Source organism: Ursus maritimus, unplaced genomic scaffold (assembly GCF_017311325.1).
Source record: "Ursus maritimus isolate PB19 unplaced genomic scaffold, ASM1731132v1 scaffold_3, whole genome shotgun sequence".
In the NCBI taxonomy this organism is placed as follows: Eukaryota; Metazoa; Chordata; class Mammalia; order Carnivora; family Ursidae; genus Ursus; species Ursus maritimus.
Window position 1 is genome coordinate 27504815 of NW_024425563.1, and position 11128 is coordinate 27515942.

Consider the following 11128-nt stretch of genomic DNA (forward strand, 5'->3'; position numbering starts at 1 on the left):
GAGAGCCCAGAAACAGGCCTATGCATACACAATCAACTGCTCATTGACAAGGAATGGGGAAAGGATAGTCTCTTCAGCAAATGGTGCTGGGAACCTGGATACGCACATGCAAAAGAAAGAAATTGGACCCTTATACTAAAGCACACGCTATACTATTGGACCTTATGCTAAAATCCACGCAAAATGCATTGAAGACTTAAATGTGAGACTAGAAACTGTAAAACTCCTACAAGAAAACGGCGGAAAAGTTCCTTGACATTGGACTTGGCAATGACTTTTTGGATATGACACCAAAAGCACAAGCAACATAAGCAAAAATAGAGAAGTTAGGACAACATCAAACTAAACCGTTTCTGTACAGCAAAGGAAACAACCAACAAGAATAAAAAGGCAACCTAAGGCATAGGAGAAGATATTTGCAAACCATATACATAATAAAGGGTTGATTTCCAAAAGGTATCAGGAACTCCTCAAACTCAAGAGCAAAAAGCACACAACCTGGTTTAAAAATGGGCAAAGGACTTGAACAGACATTTTCCCAAAGACGTCAGCTACTGTTTCTAAAGCCCCACAGGCTACTCCATGCACAGCTTGGGGGTCACAGGTGAGACTCCTGTGTGTAGTAAGCAGCTCCTAAGTGGCCTACCTGTATTTACACTTTTTTACAACCTGATCTGTCACAGGAGCCTTAGTCTATTCTATTGAGATTTTCCCTGTATGTAAACTCATTATTTTGGTAGTTAACAAATATAGGTACTATAAATATAATGCAAACTAACATAGAGTTTGGTTATCTATTTCCTGGAGCTCTCTCTGTATTAGTTTCCTATTCCTGCTATAAGAAATTACTACGAATATAGCAGTTTAAAACAACACAAATTTATTACCTTAAAGTTCTGGAGGTCAAAGTCTGAAGTGAGTCTTATGGGTCTAAATCAAGGTACCCAGATAGTTGTGTTCCTTCTGGAGGTTCTAGGGCAGAATCTGTTCCTTGCCTTTTCCTGCTTTTAGAAGCTGCCTAGATTCCTTGGATTAGTGACTCTGATCTCTGCTTCCATCATCACATCTCTTTCTCCGACTCTCACCTTCCTGCCTTTTTTTTTTTTTTGGTAAGGATCTTTGTGATTACACTAGGTCCACCTGGAGTCCACCTTTTCCAGGATCATCTCCTTAGCTCAAGATATTTAACTTAATCACATCTGCGAAGTCCTTTTCCGTATAAGGTAACATAATCCCAGGTTTTTGGGAGTCAGATGTATTTGGGGGCCACTATTTTATCTACAGTAATGTAAATAAACTATCATGTGATGCGACATGACCAGAGCATTATTGAATTTACATTATATTAAGCTGGGATTCATTTTGCCAGTCCCACTGGTTCAAATACTGACCAACAATGCATATTCACAGCAGTGCAGATCATGAGAATCTCTCTCCACAATGTCACATATGATTATAAGTCACCATTTGTCTCAATTTCAATGCATTTGTTCAAATGAAATGCCAAGTCACAACTTTTTTCCTAGAAAATAGCTGCCAATTTGAGCACGCTCATATTCTAGCATCCTTGCCAATTTCAGTTGTTTGAATGGCATAGGAATATAATCAGAGTGTGTGTTCTCTATAATGCTAGGATGCTGGCCCTTACACTTATACCATAGTAGAACATATGGTGCTCTCGTCAGTCCTCCTTGTATTCATCATTCATTCAAAAGATATTTTCTAAGTACCTACAAGGTGCTGTAGTGTTCTAGTAGCTAAATCAAGGGACTCCAGAGATCACTGTATGGGATTCGCATGCACATACGGTAAAAGACTCAACCTTTGAACTCCCAGCCCCAGAGAACATCAACCACTAGGCTATAGGGATTCATTTTGTACGTCTCACATTCAGAGAATCTGGGTCATTTGATTGATCACTCTCACAAAGTGAGTGCCTCTCTCAGGGGTAGAGTTGTGCCATCTCTCAGGCTGCAGGCCAGCCTATCTGTGGCTGGTTTGGACAGATGCTCATTCCTCGTCAAACTACTGTGGCTGATACTGTCATGCGGGCTAAAGCATGAGGACTGGACTTAAGAACCCCTCTGAAAGAGGTCTGGGGCATCACGAGCATTCTGAGGTTTCTCTGAGTGAGGCAGGAGGCAGGATGTTTAGTGTATCCAGGACAAAAGGCAGATGTTAATGCTGTTATTGCATATTTCACTTACTATCATTTTTATCTTTTGCCCTCCTTACGTGTAGATACATTTCAACCCATTCATCTTTTAACTGCAAACTATTGTCATCTCACTTTTTAATTTTCTGATTCTTTCATTTTCTGGAGAATGCAAAGCAGATGCTTTCTAATATTCTGTTTCCTAATGTAATTTTTTTAACTATGGTTCACCTTTGCATCATGTATTGTGCTATGTTTAAGAATTCTAAGCTTCATGTTGGATTACTTTTGTTTTCTCTTCCTTGAATGATTAAAAGTCCATAAGATGTGGTGCTTCTCACACATAAGGTCAGTGACTTTTACTTTGTCTCTATCACCAACTAGCAATTGTTAGAATTTGCCTCCCGGTTTTGAAGCCACTAATAAAATATTTGGTACCTATCCGGTATAGTTTTCCTGAACTCATTTCCTGAATCCATCCTCTACTCTACCTACATAGCTATGAATTAAGTCCTAGATATTTGGAAGTCCTGTGTAGCTTATCTCACGTCCAAAAGAGTGCTCAAAGTCTACAAATGCACAGGTTTCTGCGTATAGGGATCTTTTCATCTTTCAGTCTTTCAATCCCATCTTCATGTTGATCATTCACTTCGACACGACACTTCGACACGAGCAGCACTGGATACTCAGAACTGTGGTTTCCAAATCAAGCTAGAAAAATAGCTAGCTTTGTGGGGGTGCCATTGTTACTGTTTGAGCAACTGGAAACCAAATTTGCCTCTAGGGAGAAGACGAAGGGTGAAAGGGCAAGGGGTTAAGCTTCCAAGTCCCCTGTAATAGCTCAGAGTGTGAACACAGGTCTGCTTCACCACAGACCACTGGCTGCTGAGCTCGAGCTAGGGACCTGCAGGAATGGGGCTTTGAGCATCGTAGCATACGATGGGGCTACCAGAGGCCATGGTGCAGCTGGAAAGGGAAGCCGCTGGCAGGTGCACGATCCTCAGCAGGTACCTGATAAATCAGACCAGCCAGCATCTCCTGCGGCCAGACTTGCTTGTGAGCCCACAGGAGACACTTCCAGAAATAACTCATGGGTACTTTACAGAGGGCTACCATTTTACAGAACCAGATTACACCAGAGTCAGGGGCATTTGAAGTTACTGCCATTGGTGACTCCATTGTTCCAGAATTCCAAAACAAAGAGAGCAAAGCTTCTAGGCTTCTCTATTCAGCAGGCCTACTTCTCAAAAATTGTTTTACTAGTAGGGAGGGGGCCCTCTTTAATCATCTTGAGCAATGCCAACAGTGACAAAAAGAGCCTAGTCGTGTGAGGAGGCAAAAAGCAGTGATGTCGATGGAACAAGAACAACTCCCAAAGATAGATAAAGCATATGCTTAAAGGCATTGAAATTGGAGAACAACAGCTAAGGGTGCTACCCCTTCATCGCAGGGAGTGAAGTGGGGATGTGCAGTGAGTTCTCGGAGCTGAGGAATTCAACGGGGAGTTATGAAAGTGGCCCGCATTGGATGGGGGTACTTGAAGATCTGGAATTCCAGCAACTTCGTAGGTGGAAACTGAGAGTGAAGATTTCTTTATTATTTTTAATTTACACGCACACTTGGGTTGTAGCATCTAACCCCTGCCCCCTGTAGAAGCCCGGCAGGCAGGGTTTCTGAAGTTTGCGTCGTTACAGCACTCAGTCAGCAGAACAGAAATAGTACCCAGGACATGGATGGACAGTGAAGGCCTTATCTCTCCTGCGGTTCAAATTTTAGGTTAAAAAGGTAAGGATATCATCTAAAGAAGACGGAAAAATAAGCTCAAGAGACCTCTGACAGAAAAAGAGCATGACGATGAAAGAAGTATGTCTTTTATGGCAATAATCAAATCACCTCAGGAGCAGGAAACTACATTCAAAACACATCTCCCTGCATGCAGGCCTGATAATAAACCAGCAGGCAAAGTATAAGCAAATCCTGCAGCTAGGAAAAAGGCAAAGTCAAAAATGAGCCGGGGAAAATTTGCATCTATAGGGAGGTATTTTCTTGCATGAGACAGTAGTGGGACCTGGAACCTACTCACTATCTGGAAATTATTACAGAGATTCTGAGTCTGTGTCCAAGAAGATACTTGGGAGGGGAAGAATGGTGCCCCTCCAACTCACTGGCTTCTTCGTAATCCTCTGGGTGCTTGAATCGTTGACAGCAATTGTGCAGAGCAACTCAATTTTTGCAGTGCTGGGCAGAGTGGGTGCCGGCCAGAGGGCTGTCATCATCGATGGACTTGACTCTCACCTGCCTGGGTATCTGCTGCTTCTGTCTACAGTGGGTGTCCGTGCGGAACAACTGTTGCTCCAATTTTAACCCTAACTATGTATTTTGTTATTTATTGGTCACCTGGGAGTTTACTAATACTCTTACTGGTTAACCAGCTTGCCTGCTGTCTTCCACTGTGTCAAAGTCTCCTCCCTAACCCACCCCAGCTTCCTCTGGCTGAGGCGGAGAATTTTGAGGTTCGTTCCTTGGCTGTTGCTGGATTCTCTGTTGATTTCTTGTGTGTCAATCCCCTTCTCAGCTGTTAGGAATTATATGAATGGGCACTTAGTCACCATGGGGCATTTCTCTACAAACAGCACTAGGGTGGAGAGACTTAAGACGTTTCACCTGTATTTTACCATCTCTTATGCAATGGTCACATTGGTTATTCCTTTCCTCCTGTTCCTGGCCTCCACCGTCTTGCTCATGGCCTCCCTGTTCCAACCCGTGGAGCAGAAGAGAGCCACAGCACTGGCCACTACAGCTCCAGTGTGGAAACACACGCCACCGCCCTGAGCTCTCTTGCCATCTTCCTCATTTCCTTCACCTCTTACTTGCTGACCCTACTCATCTCTATTATGAACATCTCATTGGATAAAAGGTCCTGGTTCTGGGCCTGGGAAGCTGTCATCTATGCTATAGTCTCAATTCACTCCCGTTCACTAATGCTGAGCAGCCCTAAATTGAAAGAGGTTTTAAAGATAAGGGGCTGGGGCCTAGAGGCTGCCTGGGGCACAGGGTACAACAAGACCTCTGGGCAAATGGGCATTGGCATTGACACAACTAAGGCCAATAACCAGCATTGCTCTTACAGTCCCCCATGTGATAGTGATACACCATAAATCCAAGCCACATTCTCCTTCAGCCCCACAGCCATCCATCTCTAATCAATCCTCTCTCCATTCTATGACACTCCTTTACTTTCCACAATCACCAAGTTGGTCCCAACTTTCTCATGACTTACCTATATCTCCATAGTCCTGTCTACCCCTGGAATCTGACTCCCAGTGTACTGTACACAAGAGAGCCAAAATCCTGATGCCCATAGACCATTTTTATTTTATCCTTTTCGTGACTGCCAATTACTTTCCACATTAATATGAATCCCTTCCCCACAAGAATTTATTGCCCACACCCTGAATGCTCTCCATGCCAACCCCTCAATCCCCTTTCCTAACTTTAGTCAAAAAAAGGTCTTGCCATCTCTCTCTGTGCTACTTCTGAACCTTTATCCAATGACATAAATTTCCTTGTTTCTCTACCAAACACTGTCCCTTCATTCCTTTAAAACTCAAGTCAAAACTTAACTCTTGTTTCATTTTCGTTCACAAGGCACTACACTCTTCCCAGAATAGCAGACTACTTCGGAAGCCTGGGTTTATCCTTGAACCTCCCCAAATATTGGTAACCTAATTGGATCAATTGTGTATGGTTTCCAATGGCTGGATTCTTGCCTCTCTATTGTACTACAAGTTGGAATGAACTTTCTAGGAAAATTCCTAAATTGCAGCTTAGCTGGTTTTGGACACATAACCCAAGTGTCAGCTGGGAACTCTTCTTACTTTGTAAGATCTGAGTTATATTGTCTTGAATTTTCTATTCTTTTCTATCTGTGCTCTGTCATAGTCCAAAGCCCTCTTCAAATGGATAAGAATATGAGAACTATGAGAAACAAACTGAGGGCCTCAGAGGGGAGGGGAGGTGGGGGAATGGGATAGGCCGGTGATGGGTAGTAAGGAGGGCACGTATTGCATGGTGCACTGGGTGTTATATGCACAACTAATGAATCATCGAGCCTTGCATCGGAAACCGGGGATATACTGTATGGTGACTAACATAATAAAGTAAAAAATCATTATAAAAAAAATTATTGAATTGTACACATTAAATGGGTGAATTGTGATACGTGAATCATATCTCAATAAAGTAGTTTATTTAAAAAGCCCTCCAAAAAAAAAAAAAAAAGAATATGAGAACGGCATAGTCCTCAATTGAAAATCACCTATAGGACTTTCCCGTTCTCTAGAAGCCCTTTCCAGCCTCCTCAATCCCACAAATTTCTCTCATTTTCCTTGCAAGACCCAGTCCCACCTTCTTCCCATGACATCTCTTTCATCATTTCTCTCCTCTTCACCCTCACCCACTAGCAACAAAGTGTCTTGGCAGCAGCCAACTCTCAGGCCTTTGAGCCTCAGCTTCCAACTGCTCCAGGCACTTATCAAGGTATTTTTTTCCTAAAGACAGCTGCATCTCTCAAGGCATTCTGGTGCCAGAGCTTTCACCTTTTATATAAATTGGGCTTGTTTAATGAACTGAAATTCTGGCTCTTCATTAGAAGGCTGAAACACTTCCTGAGAGAAAACCATCCAATGAGGGAAAGAATGCAAGTATCTCAAGCTAGACTGTGAATGAAAGACTTCATCCCTGGAAGGGAATGGAAATTCTCATTGGGTCTTGGTCTATCACTCCAATTTGTCTCCCAGTCAAGCCATCCCTTGAATTCATATTTGCAAAATAGAAGTATGACCTGAAGGACCACTTTTACCAGAGACTCTGTGCCATTCAGCCTACCTCAGCAGCACTGCTACCATTGCCCAAAAAGGGCAGTGAAGTCTATCTTACCACTTCACAGCAGTGCCCGAGAGGCCTTGGCATTTCCCAAGCTCTGAGGTTCAACTACGGTAGAAGGTGGCTGGAACCTGATGGGTGCCATAATATCTGGAGAGCACAGTCATAACCCAATGAAGGTGGACTGAGAAGAAAAAAGGAAAATAAGAAGTAGATATCAACATTGTGTTATCTGACCAGATACCTCCAGTAATACTTGGGAATCTGGTGGGGAGTTGAGTTGCAAGGGTTTAGGATCCCAACAGAATAGGTGGGACAAGAGCCAGTAAAATTTGAAATACTGCCATTGGTCAATTGTAGTATCCACATCTTGCATGTTGTAAAATCTCAGAAAGCTGAAAAAAATGAAAAACTGTAACCTCCATACATGTATAAATAGAGAGCAGGAGGAAAAAAAAAAAAACTTCCTCTCAACTACCACACACATAGACACTCTTCCAGAAGCAGCTAAATATTTGTCATGCTCTGTCTTCTTTTGTATAAAGTGCGATGGAAAACTTATTCTAGATATACATAAGGTGTTAGAGGTAGTTGAGGGGATCCAGAAATCAAAACAATCATAAAATAGAAACTGAAATAATAAGTATCCCTTCTATTTGTGGCACCTAATAATTCACAAAGAGCTTTCACATACATTTCATCATTTCCAACCAAAAAGACAAGTCAAGATCATCCAATCCAACCCAGCTGGAAAACAGATGTAAAAAGGTCAAGTGAATTACCTAAATTCACACTGCTGGTTAATAGCAGACCTAAGAATCAAAGGGAAAGAAAAGGAAACCGAGGGATAAATTTTAAAGAAGCAAAGAGCTTTAATTTGGGAAAAGATGATTAGCACTTACAAGGCAAATATTTTATAAAGAGTAACAGTGACCAGGTTTGGACCAAGAACAAGGAAAATTCTCTTTGAGAGCTGAAGTTAGCTGGAAAAGAAATTCAGGCACCAAAGGGCTATGCACCTGTTTTGTCTGACTTTTAAATGGTCTACCCTATATAACACTCATTATTTTTTTTAAAGATTTTTTTCTTTACTTTTTTGAGAGGGAGAGAGAGAGAGAGACAGAGATAGCAAGAAAGAGCACAAGCTGGGAAGAGAGGGAAAACCAGGCTCCCCAGTGAGCAGGAAGCCTGATGTGGGGCTCGATCCCAGGACCCCAGGATCATGACCTGAGCTGCAGGCAGCCGTTTAACTGACTCGAGCCACCCAGGTGCCCTTATATAATAGTCATTATTAACACTCATTAACACACATGCATAGAGTATATTTGCCTGATAACTCACAACAAACAGGGAGCAGAAAGATAAAGGCTGTGGCCTTGGTTTTTGGAGCAAATGCTTAGAAGCCCATGGGTGGTGGCAAAGAATTTAGGCGGAGCCATGTGAGCGCTGCAGCCTGGCACCTGTATGCACACATATACCATCTATACACCGAAACTTTAGCATCTAGAAGGTAGATTCTCCACCCTTCACACAATGCCCCATGAGCTAATTTGTTGGGTAGTTCCAAGTGTGTTTTGGTTAAGCCTGGTTTCTGTGTGCTCTCTCTGTGTACCTGCACGTGGAGCCAGCCCGAGAGTCAGGGAAGATATGCGTTTGGCACTCAGGGCGTTAGGGGTGCCTGTGGGTCAGTAGGAGGGATACTCAGGGGAGCTTCGCCCAGCAGCTCATGGGCAGGCTTCCTGCTGGAGCCCAAAACACAGTCAGCAGTAACCCCATCCCTTTAAAGTCCTCCGATAGTCTTATGTGCCTGTTTTCTAATCTCCTCCCTACCCTGAGTCAGGGAAATCCTGCTTGAATACTTTGGGTGCCACAGGAAAGAAATGGGTCTCTTTACTAGTGTCACCCACAGCTGGGGAAGCCAGGCACTCACTCAACCCTTTCTCTTTCTGCTGTGGCAGAGGTGGCCAACCTGGTCCTCTTACCTATGCCAACGTGTCCAAACTCTTCTTCTTTTTGTCTCTCCAGTGGAGCGCTAGAACTTCTCCTCTGGAGAAGCCAGACTTCTGCAAAGACTCTCTCACCAGTGAGTGTCTCCCTAACTTGAGATCTACGTGTACCTAGACTGCAGCCAAAAGGGGCTGAAACCAGTTCACAGGCTCCTGCTGGCTCCATAGCCCAACCAATGTGTGTTTGCCTACTACCTGATCCACAGGTGGGCAAGCCTCCTCCCAGGATCCCACAGCTACCACAGAGGCACTTCTGTTAGTGAATGGATGCTGTATTTTAGTTGTTAAAGGAGGGAGGGGTGTGGGGGTGGGTCAGTCAGTTAAACGTCTGACCCTTGATTTCAGCTCAGGTCATGATCTCACGGTGGTGAGATCGAGCCCTGCATTGGGCTCCACACTGAGCATGGAGTCTGCTTAGGGTTCTCTCTCCCTCTCCCTTTGCCCCTCCCGCCCTCTAAAAAAATGAATAAAATAAATTTTTTTTTAAGAAAAGGAGGACATCTTATGCCTCTTTGTGTTGATGTCACTCGGCTCCTTGACAATGCAGCTTTCTACACGTGAGACAACTAATGTTAAATGGTGATGATGACAATGGGATGATGAGTAACAACGCTGAACTCTGATGAGACAACGAGGAATTGCCTCAGATCTCATTTGTTCCATAAATATTTGCCATCAACCTCATGTACACTGCTGGGAAAGCACAAATGGGCTGGCAGCTGTATCAAGCCCTGCTCCTGGGAAGCAAGGGCTCCTCCCCAAGAGTTCGCACATGAGTTTCTTATCCACGTGGGACTGCTTAGGTCAGCTTTGACCCTTCTTGTTTCAAGAGAACCTATGGGTGTCCCGCAACAGGGCAAGAGCTGAAAGGAGCTCAGTAGTAAGTGCCTCTCCCAACCCTACCAAGGAATGATCCAGTGCAGAAAGCGTGTCTTGAACAGGAAACAGCCTGCATTTGCACTCCTTTCCCAACAGAGGGCACCAGTGGCCAGATTACAATAGCACCAGGCAATTAGACGTTAATTTTATTTTCCCCTCCACTCAGGGGTCCTATAAGAAAGAGCAAGAAGGGATTGCGCAGTGAAAAAATTGAATCCACACTTTCTTTGCTGCTGGTCTCCAACCTCTGTACTAGACCTAAGATAGGAGAAGAGATGAAGATTTTAATTAGATATGACATTAGTGTTGATTTAGACTCTGTAAAACCTGAAAATGAGGCGAGACTTCGAAACCTGTGGAATCTATAATGCCATCAAAGGTGCGAAAGGATGATCTCTGGAATATGTTTGGAGGCAGAGGCTGGAGAAAACCTTGTTTCTTTGGAGTTCAGTCTATTCGATAAATTTGTTACGTGAGACATGAAAGTCAGTAAGATGAGAAATACCTCTATATTTTCTTTGAGATTGCTTGCCCTGTGTTGTGTAGCACATTCCCTGTATGAAAAGACCTTGAGATAAATTCCTGGTTCAGAAGGAGCTAAAGCAAAGTCCAAGGGAAAGGCCTACCTCCTTCCTTTTCTTGCCACCTAGGCTGCCACAACTCCCTCTCCCTGAATCCAGATAGAGCGGCTTTAAACTGCACACTTGGTCAAAATCGTTTCCTAAGGTACTCCTGACACAGAGTTCTGCTCTCCTGCCCATTCTGGTGTTGGTGTTTACTATGTTAATGGTGTTATTGCTCCCTTAATGGCCCTTATTGATCTTATATCTCAGGTGTAAATCGTGGCAAGTTCTTTCCAAAATTGGTCTTGTGAAAGATAAAGAAAGAGCAAGAGAAAACAAAGTTTACCAGGGACAATGGAGGAGTAACATTGAAGCAATAAAACAGTCTAAAAAAATAAAACATAACTGTATTTGCAAACCAATTTTTAAAACTACACAGATTTACTTTTATTCCAGAGGCACATATTAAAGGAGAGCGTTTAGGGGACTCTTTCTCGTAAAGCCTAGAGGAGCATATCTACTTACAATCAGTGGAAAATAAGTTATTCCTGTGACTATTCTTAACGTCAAAATGCTTCCCAACGGGAAGAGAAAATGCATCTTCTTTGGCCTTTCTAGAAAGAGCTTTAAATAGAATTCTT

General features: G+C 43.2%; 1 protein-coding gene across 1 annotated transcript; it reads left to right on the forward strand.

Annotated features, from left to right (window-relative positions):
• Positions 1 to 4178: 4178 nt before the first annotated feature.
• Positions 4179 to 5619, forward strand: TAS2R16 (taste 2 receptor member 16). The gene is given in 4 exon segments (XM_008705819.2): positions 4179 to 4398; positions 4400 to 4566; positions 4569 to 4927; positions 4930 to 5619. Coding segments are annotated over 4 exon segments (1008 nt in total). The 5' UTR covers positions 4179 to 4300; the 3' UTR covers positions 5314 to 5619.
• The last annotated feature ends 5509 nt before the right edge of the window (positions 5620 to 11128 follow it).